This window comes from Seriola dumerili, unplaced genomic scaffold, assembly GCF_002260705.1.
Source record: "Seriola dumerili isolate Sdu_G_001 unplaced genomic scaffold, Sdu_1.0 BDQW01000169.1, whole genome shotgun sequence".
NCBI classification, from domain to species: Eukaryota; Metazoa; Chordata; class Actinopteri; order Carangiformes; family Carangidae; genus Seriola; species Seriola dumerili.
The window spans coordinates 4,039,793-4,058,044 of record NW_019174424.1 but is presented as its reverse complement, the minus strand read 5'-3'; the positions used below and the strand labels follow the sequence as shown (position 1 = coordinate 4,058,044).

The 18,252-nt window shown below is 40.3% G+C and overlaps 1 protein-coding gene across 2 annotated transcripts; it reads right to left on the bottom strand.

Annotated features, from left to right (window-relative positions):
* Nucleotides 1-2,682: 2,682 nt before the first annotated feature.
* Nucleotides 2,683-17,302, bottom strand: usp36 (ubiquitin specific peptidase 36). Of its 2 annotated transcripts, XM_022752553.1 has the most exons (20): nt 17,238-17,302; nt 13,336-13,601; nt 12,964-13,185; nt 11,578-11,688; nt 9,654-9,756; nt 9,482-9,549; nt 8,566-8,636; nt 8,375-8,457; nt 8,182-8,293; nt 7,944-8,084; nt 7,032-7,132; nt 6,811-6,949; nt 6,329-6,691; nt 5,820-6,044; nt 5,242-5,366; nt 4,458-5,141; nt 3,760-3,983; nt 3,260-3,451; nt 3,058-3,173; nt 2,683-2,915 (listed from the first exon to the last, which is right to left on the bottom strand). In XM_022752553.1, exons 2-20 carry the CDS (start codon nt 13,586-13,588, stop codon nt 2,784-2,786), a joined length of 3,465 nt encoding a protein of 1,154 aa, XP_022608274.1. In that variant the 5' UTR covers nt 13,589-13,601; nt 17,238-17,302; the 3' UTR covers nt 2,683-2,783. The 2 variants fall into 2 exon arrangements, with proteins under 2 accessions (XP_022608274.1, XP_022608275.1); XM_022752554.1 differs by lacking the exons at nt 13,336-13,601; nt 17,238-17,302 and having other exon boundaries at nt 13,031-13,179.
* Between the last annotated feature and the right edge of the window lie 950 nt (nt 17,303-18,252).

The window sequence follows — 18,252 nt, the reverse complement described above, 5'->3', positions numbered from 1 at the left end:
TTTCTCTGAAAGAAAAAACCTGTTGTCCAAAAAACAACAATATGAGAGCGGTGAGAGTGACACAAAACTTTAAAGCTGCAGGCTATAAAGTTGCTATAAAGCTCCTGCAAACTGAGGGGAACTGCAGATTACTCATCAGCTCATCACTACAAACAACAGCTTTTAGCCATATTGTTCTCAGTCATTTGATAGTTATAAAAAATATTGATCATAGACGCTTTAAAATTTCTGCATCCATCATCTCTTGCACCTCTGACCAATCAGTGATGTTACATGAGGTGTTTGGACTCAGCTTCCTGTAGTGACATCAGTGAATTGGCTGTGGCCAAAGGCCAATTACAGACAACAGTGTAGAAGCAGTTTTCATCCTTCTTCTGAATCAGCTCATGGTGTAAATGTAATACTAGCTTAATCCAGCTCAACTGGTGCAACCATAATGCAACAAATAATGGATTTACCCCTCTCTATTTCCCCATAGTTCACAATGACCAAATATGGATTTTGATTCTGCATTGCAGTAAAATATCAAATTAGCTAATTTCTACTATGCCAACTGCCATCCTAAATTTACAATATCTAAATTAAAACAAGAACAAAAAAATCAATTCAAAGCAGTAGAAGACAGAAAAATGCACAATCAGCTCACAAAAGTCACAACTTTATTGCACCTTTATAGTTAACTATAGTGTGGTAAGAGCCACTTTCATTATGAAAGGTCTCTTGCCTGGTCAGAAAAGGTGGTGCAAAATATAGAACCATGAATGCAAACATGTGGACCGTCCATTCACATCGGTTAATGTTCCTCCGTGTCAGTTTGAGAGCAACACCCTATGTCGATTTCACAGCCGACAAACACGTCCTATGAAAATTAGACTGTCGTAGCCTCTCTTGTACTGTACACACTACAGTGACATAGGGAAGGTCTTGCATGAAAACAGACAACTCTCTTTTACACAAATGAACAAACACATTTGCAGATAAATTCTCATGTTAACATCCACCAACTGATCCAAGTATTAGTAGCACATTAAAGATCTGTGTCTTTTCTTCTTTAAATTATATATTTATAACATTAAATCCTATGCTTTTTTATAGCCAATTCAAGGCAACATCTCTAGAATGAAAAGAAATGCATGGGCAGATCTTTACAGCGTTGAAGGAGACACAGGTAGCACAAGATGGACTGTACAGTCTTCTACACCAGCAAAGCGTTTTGTTATAACGTTAGTTTCTCTATGCATCTGTGCCCAGATTGGTGCAAGATGATCCCATGGTTTTAACACCTGAAATAGTTTGTATAAAATAGTTTCTACAAGATGTACAGGATGCAAAATGGTGGTCCAGGCAGAGGGACTACTCTGATATGAAACAGGGGAGTCTGATCAGAGATGAAGATGGGATACAGGATGTCTGGGTTCCTGAGTCTTAGCCCAGTTTGTCGGTGACCAGCATGACCATCAGAAAATTGCATAGAGATATAAGATACAAGGGGAAAAGAAATTATTAGCATGTGGCAGTCCCATTCTAACACAGTGCCTGAAGTATAAAATTCAACCCTTTTATTTCAGTACATTGGTAAAGAACAGTTTATGGTGAGGTTTGTTACAGAGAATGGAAAGGTCAAATCTCCAGACTGAGAGCTTCTGAACATTGGACTGATGAGATGAGCTACAGAGTTTAATAGCTGCACAGTAGAAAATAACTGCTTTTGTCTGATTTCCTCAAACAACCACAACCTCTACTCTGCAAATGCATATCGCACTAGGAGCTCTCAAAATTTCCAGGTAAACTTACAGATATGATTAAAGTAATAGTTTCCAATGTGAAGTCCATCCACGTCAACGCTTCCACAGTCAAAATGTTTATACAAATCAGCTGAGCACTTATTTGTGGTCTTAAATGTATTGGCATTATGTTTGAAATAAACTGTTGTGTTTATAAAACAAAAAATGGTGCACAACCAAGATGGCAGAACTAAAAACAAAATTTATCGTATTACATTTTTGAACCAATTTAAACATGCACATTTAGAAAACGGTGGCAATTTTAAACCTTAATTTTACCAACAATACGCAGGCAAAATTTGGTCCTTAAAAAAAAGCCACGTAGCAGATAAAGGTATAAAATAAAATAAAAATATATAGTTTTAATGACTAACAATTTTGGATCTTTGTAATTTAGTATAGAGTAATTTCAGAATAAAAGGTCACTTCTTTAATGTCCAACTTACTGAGCCCTTATGTCTGCAAAAGCAGCATAGTATGCTCTGAGATTGTGCACAGGTTTTGATAAAACACACCAAAGAGTTGCAGATATACTTCCTCATTATTAGCAATATCTTTCACAAATATGGTAAACTGTAATTAATTTCATAGTAGCTCAGAGTTCCAGGGCAACAACTAAGGCCGTAAGGACGCCAACATACAGTAATACACGTGACATGGATGTGTAAGGGCTTTCTGTTAAATATTGCATGCATAGAAAAGCTTATGCCACTTACTGTGGCGTTTGAATTAAAAAGGGATATGAGTGGTCAAATCCAGATGGCCAATGAAGACAACATTTCTTGTTGGTTAGTAACCTAGGATTGAAGGGTCTGTCAGTCAAACAGCTAATGCAGTCTGCTGTGCTGTTTTTGGCTCAATCCTATTTTTGAATTTGGGTCTGAAGTGAACACAAGACAGATAAAAAAAAAAAAAAAAAAAATTAAAAAAGAGAAAAAGTTTGGTATACAGTATTGTCTTGATTTCCAGTCAGCATGACCTTAACAGCACTCTGGACTCTCAGCGACGCACTCCAAAAACTCTCTTCCCTCCGGGTGTTACAGACCACTTGTTCTTCCTGTCCTGGATCTTCTGGAAGATGCTGCTGCCACTTCTCCATTTTTCTCTTTTATAGTTTTTCATTTTCTTCACCTGTAGATTGAGAAGTGAGAAAAGGGGAAAGTTGTAGAGCATGGACAATGAGGAATAAGACTGGCAGTAATACATTTGTGCTTTAATACCTAAGAAGCACCAACATTTAAGGCATTATATGTTGTGTTCATCATTTCCTCACCTTTCCCCTATCAAAGTCTTCATCCCACTCATCGATGACAGTGTCATTCTTTGCAAGGCGGACATCTTCAATGGCATCTCTACTGATTGCAGAGACCTCACCATCCCAACTGAGAACTAGACAAGACAAACAAAATCTATAAATGCTCATTTTTTGCAACAAATACAAAGGTGTGAATACACAAAGAAACTCAGTGTCTCACCGTTGGCTCCGTAGGCCTTATCTGTGGCGTTCCTGAGCAGCTCCTCTACCACACCACTTGTCTTTTTTCCATCCCAGGCCACAGGAGCAGCGCAGGCCGGGGTGTTGTCTCCTAATGCACTTCCATCAGCTGCTGGAGCCTGGCTGCGTTTGTAACCATCCTTCACTTGGCTGTCCCACACTACCACTGTGGCTGGATGTGGAAAAACAATCAGTAGAAAGAAATAAAATGGTGATTAAATAAAGTATTCTCAAAATACAATGAGTCATGCTCTCTCAGTATACTGGTGCAATGACTGGTCACTCAAAGGAAAGGCTGAAAGGCTGTGGTGGTGCACAGTGATTTTCGGCAAATAGGTCCAATCCATATAGAAGGGTGCTGGTATGTTTCGTGTTGGCATGGGAGCAAGATCGTGCATTTTTCACTGCAGTCTGCATAGCATGAATGCTCATTCATTTATTGCATTTACTACATGTGCATGCAAATCCATGCCCACATACCTGTGCTTCGTTTGCTTAATTTGTCGTTCTCTGTGGTGCTCTGTTTTGAAGGGGGCTCCGCTGCTTCAGGCTCATCATTCTGCCCGTCAGAACATCGCCTGCTCTCCTCCCACAGTCTCACCTCTTCTTTCAGCCTCTTCTTTTTCTTCATCTTTAATTTCTTTTTCAACATTATCAAATCTCCTGTGTCATTCTGAACGGCTGTGGCCTTCATCTCAGAATTGCTGTTGGGGAACAAAAGAAAATTCTCAGCTAAGTTAATGTTCTTTTTGCAAACAGCGGGTGTGTTCATAGATGAAAAGGTAATGAAGCACCTGCTTTACCTGCACTTTACCCTACATTTTTACAAGGCTGAGCAAATTAAATATTTTTAGAGAAGCATGCCAGATGTCAAATTTTTTTTTACAGAGAGCCGACTAATAATGAAAACACTTTTAGTATCACATACTTGTCTGTTACATGTTTGTTACTGTTGTAAGGATGTAGCACATGGGCTGCATTGTGACAGTTTCTATAAGTGTCTGATAGTTGGACATAAGCACAGTTCAGTCAAAGAGCCTGAGGTCATATGCCCTGTCTTTTTTTTTTTTTTTAACTTGTGGCAGCACTTTTTGAACCAAAATGAAGAATCATGGATATATACCGTTCCAGAGACACAAAGACAGACATGTTACTACACTTGCAAACCCTCAACCAACCTTTCTGATGCAGAGCATGCTGATGTTGTTTCCTGCAGAGCCTCCAACAGTTTAATCTTCTTCTTTTTTTTCTTCTTCTTCTTCAACGACACAGAGTCCCTTCCCTGTTCTTTCTGATTTGCCTCACACTGCGTTGGGGTTGTGGAAGCTAACTGAGGCTTTTGCTTAGCTTCTGGGTTGGATGTTAGACTCCATATGCCACCCTGACACCAATCCTCTTCCTGGTTTGATGTGTCTAGATGAGACGGGACACACTCCCTCTCCTTGGCTTTCTCTCCATCCTCTGCATCCCTCTTTCGCTTTTTCTTTTTCTTCTTGCGCTTCTTCTCACTCGCTGATTCCGCGAAGTTGGCCTGCGTCACCGTAGCTGGGGATATGATTGGCTCTGTGTCACCCTCCACTTCAGAATGGCGCCGCTTCTTTTTCTTCTTCTTCTTTTGGTTGATCTTTTGAGCTGAAGGGCTGCTGAGGTCTGGTTCTTGGACCGCGGAGCTGAGGTTGTTGGAAGACTTGGGGCTCTTTGGGCTGGGACTGTGAAGCCCGTTGGTTTTAAGAGAAAGGCTGGCGTTTGGTTTTTGCAGTGTGGAGAGAAGGGACTGTTTCTGAGGGCTCTGCTGTTTGAAGGATCCACTTGAGTGGGCAAAAGGCGATGACTGGACTTTAGGTGAATGGAATGGACCAGCTCTGGGGACAGAACAAAAGAAAACATTTGGATTTACACTGCCATCATCATTTCACATTTTTATTTGAATTTCCGATGTGATGTAAGGCTCATACTTCATACCTGTGAGTGTGAGAAGGTGAGGCGAAGGTGAGGGGGTTAAGTTGATTTTGATGTGTGGGGTCACTGGACAGCTGGCGTGACAAAGGGGGCAGAGCATCAATGTTGCTCGGACTCCGGCTGCGAGCCTGCAGTTATCGACATAAATAAAAACTTGGTGGTCTAAAAGAAAATAGCCATGAATGTGACAAAAATAAGGAAGAGAATCAAATAAGGAAAAGGGGGTGATTAAAAGGGATGGCAGGAAAAGATGGAAGGAGGAAAACAAGGAGGAAAGGGTATGGCAGAGAAGAATTAGAAATGGTTAGAAAAAAAGAACAAACTAAAGGAAAAGAAGACAAACTCTAAACAAGTGCTACCATGTGGTTGATTAGACAGGCACACTGGAGAAACAACATGTTACATAATGCAGAAAATAAACTAGAAAAGGAGAGTTTACTTGCCTTAATAAAACTACTCAGTGAAATCAATGGTCAAATCTGGGATAGCAGTGTGGAGTGGGGCAACAGGAAACTAAGGTATCATGAGCCTGCGCTAAGACAGGAAGTGGTGCTGCTGCTGTGGATGGGAATGAAGTTCACCTTCTTGGCTGACAGGGCCAGTTTCTTGGCAGGTGGAGGTGACATGGTGCTGGTGGCTTCAGATGTGATGTTGTTGAGGGCTGGGGGTTTTACTTTCGCCGTCTTCTGCTCCTCCGTGCTCTGAGAGCGCTCCACGCTCTTGGCTGGAGATGCCAGGCCGTTGGAGCTTTTTCGAGGGGTGGAGGGCGTCTCTCCTACTGGCGCGCTCTTGGTACCCACGGAGTCCTGAAGGGAATCATAGGCTGTGGTTACACTTCTGTGCACGCACATGTGGCCTGAAATGGCTGTTATGCATCTCATTAAACTCCACAATCAAAATCTGTATTAATGTCTGAGCCGCTAACACATTTTACCTCATGTACTAAGCAAATCAGACTTTACATTGAAGATGGCTTGATAATTAAGTTTGGACAGTTTTTGTCAGCATTGCTTTTTCACTATTCCCTGTGTCGTTAAATAGCTCGTATGCATTTGTGCGGATCAACATCAATCAATTCTTCTAGTGTTACCTTTGAGTCAGTGGTGTCGGCAGAGGAAGAGTCAGACAAAGACTTAAATGAGGTAGATGCTGCAATGCCTCTGCCCTCGCCACCTTGCTTTTTATCTCCCTCCGTCCTGCTCAGCCCGTTGTTGGAAGGGGTCGGAGTGGTGCTGCGGGACTGCACTTGGCTCTGGGGGGAGGGCTTCTTCAGCTTCTTGAAAGGTTCCTCAATAACCGTGGGTCCACCTGGCAGCTTCGGTGGGCCATTGGAGGATGACGTCCAGTTGGAAAGTCTGGCTTGTGGCTGAGTATTTACACCGTTCCTGGAAATAGGCAGGCCCAAGCCACCATCCACAGACTGGATCTTTCGCAGTTGTGCAGGCTCAATTTTCTGTGAGGGGAAGAGGAGGGGAACTTGTAGTAAAATCATATTTGACCAAAATGTTGGAGGCTATAAAACTGGATTCATCATTTTACAAAATGTTTCATATTAAACGTCTTGTCTTATACCTTTGTGACCTGCGGGGAGGAGAGAGGCCCGTTCAGGTTGGCCCGCTTTATCTGTTCAGACGACACACTGTTCTTCCCAGGGTGCAACATCCCCTGCTTGGTGGTCTGCCCATCAGCATTCTTCTTGGTTTCAGGAATCCTTTAATATACAAATAAAGATTTAAGTCCAGGAGGAACAGACAACACCTGTTTTGATCTCTTGCAGGACTCCTGTGTCTTACCTCAGGTAGAAAAGGACATAAGCCTGCTGATTCAAGACCACTTTGATGTTACTAGAGTGCACCATTGAATCATTCATCTGGTACCATTGTCCATTGCTCGCCTAAGAGGAAACAAGGAAGAGATCAACATTTAAAATAAAGATAACAAGAGGGCTACCATAACTCTAACCTTTTATAGTACTTAGCTGTGAAATGTATTTAACTTTTATTTCTTTACAGTTACCCTATGAAAAAGTAAAAAAAAAAAAAAAATGACATTGATACAGAGTCATTAATATAAGTGGTTATATATTAGGCCATGAGCACATTAATGAAAAGGACAACTTTATGGCAATACAGGATGCAACAATGTGATACAGTACACTGACTTTTACAGGTATTAACCAGAAGCAAACTAGCTACTGTAATTATATTTTCTATAAATATAAATTTAGCATAGATGTTGATATTGTGATATAAAATAAATTATATAAATTATGAATGCAGAGATGGAAAATTATATCCATACTGCAGATTTCTACACTTACCACTTAAAAAAGATATCAAAGTAAACCAACATTTAAGCAACTAATAATAGTATGAAATACTAATGTTACACCTAAATGTTAGTTCTCTGTTAAAGAGAATAGTTCTTGAATAGCAAACCATATGTTCTGAACTGGGAACAATTAGATTTTTATGGCCAGTTGTTATTTCTATTCATTACTCGATGTGTTGTTTTGTACAGTGCTATAATATCAGTCCACCAGGTATGATGGAGCCATTTTTCCTTTCTTTGTTTCTATCTGCCTTTGGTGTGTTGGTGTGTTAATGTCAATGTTTCTGTGGCAGCGGACGAAAACAAGGTGGCTCATCTCAATGTGTTTATCCTTAGATCTTGAAATAAGATTTGCATCTGGTCTTAGGCCTTACCTTGACATAGCAGTAGTAGTGTCCAGCGTGACAACTGTACCCAGAGTGCACCAGAACAGCATAGAGGCCGTACATAACAGGATCACCTGAGCTCTGAGACATGTAGGGGCGGATGTTCAGAAATTCTGGGTATCCAACATCCTGAGAAAAGAAACAAAAGACAGATGGAAAAATGAGAAACACTGAGAAATGAGGCAGCTCTTTCAAACAGCCAATGGTGTGAGAATTCTTTGTTAACCTTTGTTATTTTGCCTCCGCTGAAGTTGGCAAACCTCTTCAGCGAAAGGGTCAGTACATTAGATGTTCGATGGACTGTGAAACGCTTGGTTGCTGGCACTTTCTTTTTGCACCTGGAGAGAAGAACAGAAAGAGTGATGTCTTGCAGTTTTAGTTATGAATGTATGTTGCCAGACAAGACAAGTGGCACTCACTTGGCACACATGTAGGCATTCTCTCCACTTAATACATCTGGTTTAACAAACAGTTCCAGGGCTCGCACGATGTTTGCTGCTTGCTAAAAGACAACGACAGAAATCTACTCAGCACAGCTGACGTTTAGAGAAACAATATACATTTAATATTTCCATGGAAATAAAAGACACATTAAGATCTTGTAACCTACCCGAATTTCCACAGCAATGTCCAGGTACGGGTCGTATGTGTCAGACACACTTTTACAAATAGAGCATTTCACTGAAAGAAAAAAACAAAAACACAATCTGACTCCTGTACTTGGGAGGTATTTCTGCAGAACAACAATCCTACAATCATCAATGTAACAGCCATTACTGGAGTATTTCACACAAGCACCTTCTCCACTTCCTGTAAACACAAAACGATCACAAACCTCAACAACTGCCTCTGACTCTCAGATCAAACATCTAGGGAAATTACCTTTGCATTCAACACTCTTTTCCATTTCACCAGTTACATTTTTGAGTGTCGTCAGTTTCTGCACAAAACTAACACCACTGCAACCAGGTAAATATCCTAGTTTGATATAATTATTATGCAATATCTTGACAAGTAGCATCTTACAAACAGTTTTAAGCTCAAACTTACAATCAACTTCATTTAGACTGAAGAAATTGAAATAATTCAAATAGTGGATTTCGTCGGTCAACACACCATACACAATGTGATTTCTAAGATCTAAAGGTGATACTAAAATAATCTTGAGCATCTGAAAAAATACTGGTAGCAGTAAAAGCATATGGAGCTTAGAGAATAACTTAACTTATATAACTTATTTTTTTCCTCTAAAGCCTTGCTAACAACATTTTCACCAGAGGCATCTTAAGCTATGAAAAGATACAGATGTACAGTATGGCACCTCTTTTTCCATGCATTGTGATTAAGAGCACTGAACTACTTCCGGCTGTTTTAGCGATATACATTTTGCTGACACTGACATTAGACTTAGTCCAGTCTGCTGGGAAATGGATCAATAAGGCAATATCAAAAACAGAACATTTTTTTCTACATTTCTCCCTGTTTAAAAAAAAAAAAAAAAAAAAAAAAAAAAAAACAGCCAATACCTCTTGACCTGAGGTAACCTCCAAAGATCTGGTGAACCAGTGTTGTGGCCTGGGTCTGCCTGTCAAGCCTACGCACAGGAAGGAAACAGAGAAAAAGACCATAAAAACAATATTCATACAAAACATATCATATTTTAACATGTAAGAGAAACAATAAAAAAAAAAGCCTTACTTTGGGTAGCCATTGAGACAGGCTTTCTGCATGGCATCAATGGTGTACCGCAAAAATTCATGGGCATCCTCCTGGCTTCCAAAACGAAAATGTCTGGCAATTTCTGTTGGAGACACAAGTGCATGTTAGCTTTGTGCTCATTCAAGGTTTCCAACACTGAGTGCTTCAGAAACATTAAGTGCTTTGTGACAGTTCTTCATTTATTCGCCACATCCACTTACTGAGACAGAAGAGTTCAGCGCAAAACAATGTTTATTTATCTCTAACTGGCAAGTAATCTTCATTGTAGTGAGTTTCATTAAGAGTTACAGTGTGTTATTTAGAGCAGAGGCAAATGTTTATTATATTAATGTTAACCACTGACAGTTCAAACACAGACAGACAATCCATAGACAACAAAGTGGCAGCCAGAGGCAGCGTTATTAACAACCCTTTGTTCTGCTGACACTTGCATTCTCTAAAAATATGTTTCTGCAAAACAACACAGAGGCTCAATAAAAGACAAGTGATCCAATTCAGAACCTGGGACGCAAAAGTATGTAAACAAGTGGCCACACAGTTATGGCCTCTAGACAACTTATTGCACAGCTTCATTTCAAACACAATTCATACTGCAGTAATATAGAGTAGCGGCTTAGTCTCAACTATTTAAGATGTGTATACATGGCCAATAGGCATATTTATAAAGTAATAATCAGTGAAGATAGTTTAATATGTTGTAAAGTTTAAAGAGTATTCTTTCATGGTTTACTGCCCTCTAAACTTGGTTCCTCATGCAACTCAGACAAGCGGTTCAATAATGATCTAATAAAAAGCTTACAGTCACTTAGTGATTTCAGCAGACTGATGTCTCATCTAACAGTCTCACATTAGAGCTAATGTAGCTCTAAACCCTTTGCCTCTACTGTTATTCCCTAATGGAAAAGGGGGAAAGTATGAGCTGGTAGAATTATAATGTGGTCATCACCACATTCCCAGCATAGTATCCTGGCAGATTTACGACAATGAGTCACCCTTGAGTGGGAAAAAGGAATAAGACACCACGCACTAATGACCTGTTCAGGGCACCTCTCAGACAAGACGAGGACATCTTGAGGATTTGAAATCTGTTGGTATTCCTGTATATTGGACGGTTGTGGTTTTATTGTGTTTGTGAGACCCCGGCTATGAGATCCTGGGGCGATTCCTGCATCAGTTGCAGTAAGCTCTTTCGATTTTTATGTGATGACATTGCGCTGTATTTGTATTTTTTGGGAGGGGGTGTGCGTGCTGCGCAAGAGACACAGATGTTGAATTTTCATTGTATGCATTTACATTGTTCTAGCTGTGGTGGCACATTTCTAACCGCAGGGAGGCCAACAAATACATGAATGTAGAGGGAAAACACATGCAGTGTATGTCTAAGTCCTGCTTTAACAAAATAAAAAAAAAAAGGGGGAAAGAAAGACTGTACATTTTTGTGCTAAAGCTGCTCCTCTCAGCCTGCAGTCACAAGGAGACAGAGAGGGCATTGGGGAGGGAAGAAGAGAGTGTGGGAGGGGGTGGGAGAGACAGAAAAAGAGGCGCAGGAGGTGGAGACATAATTGCAGCAGCACATAAGAAAGTAGCAGGCAGGTAGGGAGGGCTCCTCTGGGAGTACAGCACAGTACCTCACCATGTCAAGGTGCTACTCACAACTCATCCCTATGCTCTACATGATGTTCATTCACAGCCTGCAGCCTCACCGCTCCACTTATGTACTGCAGTTACTGCCTGCTATCACATGGGACACTGTGGCCAGCGTTGCGTCACCGTGCCTCTGGCAATATTCAACCATAAAAAAAAAAACCCAGGTGGCTGCGACTCCTGACACAACCTACATTGAAACTCTGCACAAACTGCTCACACACAATTACACAGCGTTGAGGGAAGGTAGCTTTCTTACTTTTCAGGTCTCTGATGAAGGAGACAGGCTTGATGGCATTGCCTGTGTTGGCAAAGGCTTGGATGATATGGTTCTGCATTATACAGATCATACAAAAGCCTGACTGGTGACCTGAAACACAGACAACAACAGCATAAGTGAATCAGAGTCACTCACAAAAGAAAAGTACAAAAATGTGTTATGCGGACAATGGTAAAGATATTTTTTATTCAATTCCTATCCCAATAAAAATTTAATATCACTTAAGGTAAGTTCAGATTCAGAAAAACATTAGTGTTCATCACAAAGGGATAATAATCTGTCTTTGATGTGGCTCTATCACACAGTAGCCAACTCAAAATCCACAGTAATTACAGAGTCAAAACATTTGATTAAAAATGAAGGTCAGAATCACGGTAATGGTATCCACAGGAATAATGGCACAGACATGCAACAACACGCTGATCATTCTCTGATTTTATTTTTTCATAACAATATTCCAAAATGTATTGGCACTTAAAAGGTGACATGTAAAATAATGATTTGCAAAATTCAATTTGAAGGACTAATGATAATTACTCAAAGAGATCAGCAGCTTATTTTCGTTTTTTCACAATTCATCTTTTCACATTCTATTATCTGAAACATATTGTGAGCTGTGCCTGCTGCAAGAGCACCTCAATTACTGTAATATCTATTGAACAGCGTATTGTTGCAGGAGAGAAAAAAAACAAAAAGCAAAAACTTTTGGAAATCAGGAACTAAAATAACTAAAAAACATTATTTCAGTGATAATTGGTAAAAACTGAAAATAATGACACTCACATTTGCATTTTATGTATGACAATGCAATAGTTGACGAGCCTATATCAAGCCGTTTTGTCCCTCATATGGGCAATTTTGATGCAGTTTCAAAGGTTTAAAGATCTCAATGTCTGTGTCACCTGTAATAAGTCTGGATGAATTAAAGGAGTATTTAATTTATGCATCTGCAGCTTGGTCTGGACCAAAGTAGTCTTAGTAGTAGTAGAAATTTTTAGCCCATTTAGAATGTTCCATACTACTACAAATTAACCTAGAGCTCTGTTACTTAGAGGTCAATGAGTCTTTCTTATCTTGGGTTCTTAAAAATGATCATAGACTGCTAAGTGTGTCAGAGCCTGAATACAACTTATTGTGAACACACTGAAGCAGCTGTTTGTGTTTCTTCTTCAGCTGCCTTGGCTTGCATTCCACAGTGACTTTCAGGCACATGTGTCTGCGCTTAGAGTAACAGTAGTGGGGTTACAGTCATTTCCCCAGCCTTAAAACTGTTTGGGTGAGCACAGTGTTAGTAAAAATGTAAATGAATGGCAGTGTAAATGCTGTGACTCTGGCAGCTTTTAAGAGCATGACTCAGGTACTCACAGGCACGGCTGTGCTCCTTTGAGAGTAAGTAGTTGGCAAGTGGCGGGGTGTAGGTGAGACACTGCACCGTGGAGTTGAGGAAGCAGGTGTTTCCGAGGTTGTGGAGGCCAGCTCCCACCCTGTATACACGCTCCCATTTGAGGGTAAGCTTGTTCCCTGGAAAGAGCATCTTCTGTGGGGCAGGGATCCCATCGCTCTGGCCCCCGACCACGTTCTCTGAGACTGAATGAGGAGTGCAGTCAATTTTGTGACATTAATCACAAGAACACAGGATCTGAGCTTTTAGAGCTAGAATCAAAGAATAAAAGATAACTATGGAAAATGTCTAACTATCAAACTCTGCTAATTTTTTAGTTCAATTTTAGAGCTTACCTTGCCTCTTTATTTGGGCAGGCTCTGTGGCCTTCTGCCCCGTAGCGCCCTCATTCCTGGGATTGAGGATCACATACTTGTTCTTTAAGCTGTCCAGTTGATAGGAGAAACCCTTGCTGGCAGGTTCAAACTCTATCTTCTGCAAAAGGACCTTCTTGGCAGAAGAAGCCAACAATTTGTTGAGGTCACCCTCATCGCCTGTCTCCTTTCGACCGGGTTTTAATGCCTCCTTGAGTTTATCCACTATCGGCATTGTTGGAACATCACTGCGGAGAAACACAGATTGGGTGTCAGTATCGTAAATTGTTCGAACAGAGGAGGCTGCACAAAACATCTAATAAAACTTGTTCACCCAATTTCTCCAAAGTGAACACGTCTACACCCTATTCAAAGGCACCTCAGTACCTTGACTGTCTCTGTCAAAGAGCAACAGTAAACCTGTGGATCAAATAAATGTTGAATTTATCCCCCAGCTAAGTGCCTATTAACACCCCTGTGTGTTTGTGCTTCAATATGTACCTCTGCAGGCCACATATCCTGACGTGGCTCCACAATAGATACAGGGACTGAGTGCATCTGAGGAGCCAGCTGGGTCTTGGCAGCTGTCCCCACAGTTATGCAAGACATCAGACGTTGGTAACAGAGGGTGGTGGAGTGTGTATGAGATAGGAGAGGATGAGTGTTTAGAGCACATGAGGTGTAAGCAGCTGCTGTTAACTGCCAAGTCAAATTCTCATACATATCATTTTATGCCTGCATCAGTGTTTCCATTGTCATCTTAACTCTGTAACGTGGCACGTTTCTTCATCAAATTTTGTCATTGGTGATGTGAGAGATAAAAAAGATAATCAACTCAACGATAAATGTTGCTTGAAAAAAATATATTTGCATTGGCTGTCTGCTGTCCCTTTAAATACACTGGAGCTGAGAGTACTAAAAAGGACCAGTTCAGTATAGATAATAGTGTGTGCACATTTCCACAACAACCCTCTGCCAGAGTCAGCCTAGTGAATGACTTCTGACGTGGTATTTTCTACAAAAGGCAGCAGCTGGCAAAATGAGTTTGGTGCTGACTGGGTAGTGAGTAAACCAATCATTCATTCACCTATCGCCTCAATTTACTCAGGATGTATCCGAGGTGCCCCAAACACAGCACACCCTCCTCAGAGTGAAAGCATTACATCATGCAGATGTTACAGTACCACAATAAAAACACCAAAGGCATGGAGTGCCATGAGAGTCGAGCTAATCAGAGTGGCCTGTGACGTCATGAGGAGAGAAGGAGGGCTGAAAATGCATTGTATGCACAAGGGCATTGTGACCTTCGTGTGCTGCTGATACTGATAGAACCAAAAACGACACAGCCCGCAGGGACACAGCTAACTGCAGTGATGCAACTGCTAGACCAGGCAGCAATGTTGATACACTTACCACAACAAAGGTGTTTAATCCGATTATTATGTCATGACAATAAACACAGGTGTTTAATCTGATTATTGTGCCTTAACTATTTGTCATTTTTATTTCACACTGAAACTTTCTAATGTTTACATTTGCATTTTAGGCTGACAATGAGCAATTACCTGAAGTCCTGTCACTACAGGTTCCAACTTTTTTAATATTGTAAAGTGATGTGAGTTATTCACCTGTCTTGATATCTATGCATGGATATTAGCTGAGGATACAAGTACATATATACAATATATTAGTCTTATAATGCAACTGGTCAAACAAGCAGAACTGTCAACCCCAGTTTACATTAAGTATCAAATTACAACAGGTAATGAGAGATGCCTTTTGATGTCGAAATTGATAGCAGTTGCATAGAGAGAGATCTCACTTAAAATGTCGATTATGGATGTGGATGCTTAAAACCTAAAAACTTTATTTATTTATTTTTTTAAATGTTGCATTGTATCTTCCACTGTTTTAGCTAGCTGGGTGTCAATACTTTACTTGTCTTGTAGAAATGCGCTAGCTATCACCCTAAATCCTACATCTGATGAAGAAGATAGAGGCCAAACATTAGCAAAGCAAACTGCCAGTTTCCTTTGAGGTACAGATAATATTGGTAAATGTAAAGGTGCATAGGTGCATCACAGTAGGACCTATATACAGTGTATGAGTAGGTAAAATACACAGAAATGGGTGGTAAAGAAAGTGACAGCATGGGTGTATCAAGCTGAATGAGACAGGCTAAATGTTAATCTTAGAGAAATCTTCATGGAGCTTCATTATCAATGTCTGACTCAGAACCGCTCTACTACAAGAGCAAAAATATTAATTATAATTAGTTTTAAATGGTGCAACTGTGTTTCCGATATATAGATTTTATTTAGGTGGCAAAACCAAATACATCTGCTTATACCCAAGAAGACTTTTTTTTTTTTTACTTTGTATTTTTTTTTATATAATTCCCTTGTGAAGTGTGAAATGTGAAAATGCATCTGAAAGTGTGAGAAGACTGGTAGAATGGTGTGTTTGTGTGCAAAGTTATCTCAACAAATACAGTGCTGTATAGAAGCCCACCTCTTGCGTGTTGGATGTCACAATTCTCTACCCTATAACTCAACCATAGCAGCTGAGCAACATAAATAATTTGCAAACATATATGCAACACATTTGTTACATGCTAAAAATGAATATAAAACGTAATACCTCCAAGAGTCAATATTTATCAATAAATCTGCTGGCAAAATTGGGCAAGTAAGTTGAGTAGTAGTGGTTAGAGCTAGAACAATTAATTGATCCATAGTTGTAAATTTTGACAGGAAACTAAATATCTATTTGGAACTGTTGGTTGGACAAACAAGAGCATCAAAGAGTCACTTAAGACTCTTTGGTAAATTCTGGTGGGCATTTTAAACATTTTACATCATTTTATTTTTAGTTATGTATATATCACTTCAGATCATACAGGAAAGTGATGACTTAAATGACAGGATGGCAGACATGTGATGACTTCAAGGGCTCCCAAAAATATTGCAATAACGATTCAGAACAGAACAAAGTGAACCATGTGTGTGGCGATCCCGAGATTTTCAGAGACACCATTTGTCCAGACACAGCACAGATAAGAGTTTAGCATTTCGATTAATTTATAAGAGTAGCCTACAACTTTCTCTTGGCAAATGATTTAATCTTCAACTGTTTTTCTGGTACAAATGCTACTGGACACTTAATATCTATACAACAACATCAGCAACCAAAAAGCCAACATATTCTTACAACGTGCTTTATTTATATGAAACCACCACAAACCTCAAATTACAAGTATTCACTCGTGGATTAGAAATATGAACGATGGACTTTAGGGGGAGCACCTGAAGGCAGCACCGTTATTGCTGTCATTTCTAAAAACCCTCCATCGTTTTAGCTTGTTTGGACAACTAGTAAACTGCTCGATTACACGGGGTTTCAGTTCTCCCGGTCGGCAATTACCATTATAAACGCCATGCAGTAGCTGGGTCGCCTCTTCCACACCAGCAGTACTCAACTCTTCGGGCCAGTCATCATAGCTTAAATGCTAGGTTGCTAACCTTAAGCACAGCTAATGACGACCCGAAGGGTCTCAGGTTCAGAAATAAAACGTCGTTATTACCTTGGCAAATACGTAAACCTTTCGATATTTAATTATTTGCCTTTTCCTGCTGACAAATGTATCGTGTTTTGCCTTTTGACGCTTGACAGCGGCAGCAGCAGCAGCAAATTAGCAAGCGAGCTAACTTAACGTGGCGAGAGCCTCCAGCCTCCCTCAATGCTGCAATGTGGTGTTAGCATCTCGGCGTCCAGGTGGCTAACATTCCCCAGCCGCCACATCCTACCTGTTGGTTTAACACCATCATCCTGGAAATGCATTCTAACACATGACGGGTACATCCAGTGGGCATTTGTTCACTTACCTTTCGTTCAGTCGTCCAAAATCGTTGACAGTAGAGGGGTCTGCTTCCTCAGCTGTAGCTCTTGGGTCTGGTATTTTCGCCCATGCTGCATTATCAGAGGGCGGTGACGACGATGACTGACAGGGATGAAAGACCAATCAGAGAGCAGGCCATGCCGTCGCTGAAGGGTTCAGCCAATCAGTACTGCAATTGACGCAGAGCTGTCGAGAGAAAACCACACGTGACTTCCAGCCAGCGCTGTTTACCATTGATGTAATCGACACGGTACATGTTAATAATTGTTAATGTTCCAACAAAAAGCGCTGAAATGGCATTGTACATGTTAGACCTGCATCATTGTGTTGGAATGAAGCCGCTGCTCGATCGTATGAAAATAACTTGAGAAATTAAATCGCCTCCATCCTGTAATTTTCCCCATCGCTGCTGAATTTAGCAAATATTTAATTCAAGTAAAATGTCAGCAGATTTCATCCATATTAGATATCACTTCCCATAAAGGCTTGTAATTTAACTTTATGCTGCTGGAGTCCATCAAAGAAAAAAATATAAGTAGTTTACTGTAATTGCACTTCAACATTGAACAGATTTAAATGCAATTGCACTGTTATATACTGTAAGTAACTCTAAATTTTTTCATAGGCTATTGTGCCATCCTGTAGTGAGTGTGAGTATCAGGTTTGATATTGCACATCTGTTCACATGGATAGGCCCGTGAAGGAATGTAAGTGAATGTCACATGTTGTTGTCTCCACTAGACGGCAGCAGATTGCTGTTGAAGTGTCGCAAAGCAGTCTTTTATTGTCCTTGCCTCTGTAAAGTATGTTAAACACTTACTTAAGAAACATAAAATGATACCTCATGCTTAAGTGTATTATACTGTTTATTCTGTTGCCTGACTTTTGCCTCCCTTGAACAAAAGTGAGGTCTTGTTCTTCCTCTACCATGTATGCCTGCTTGGACCAATGTTATGTGAGTTATGCTTCTGCTGCAATCACTTAAAATACATATTTTTTTA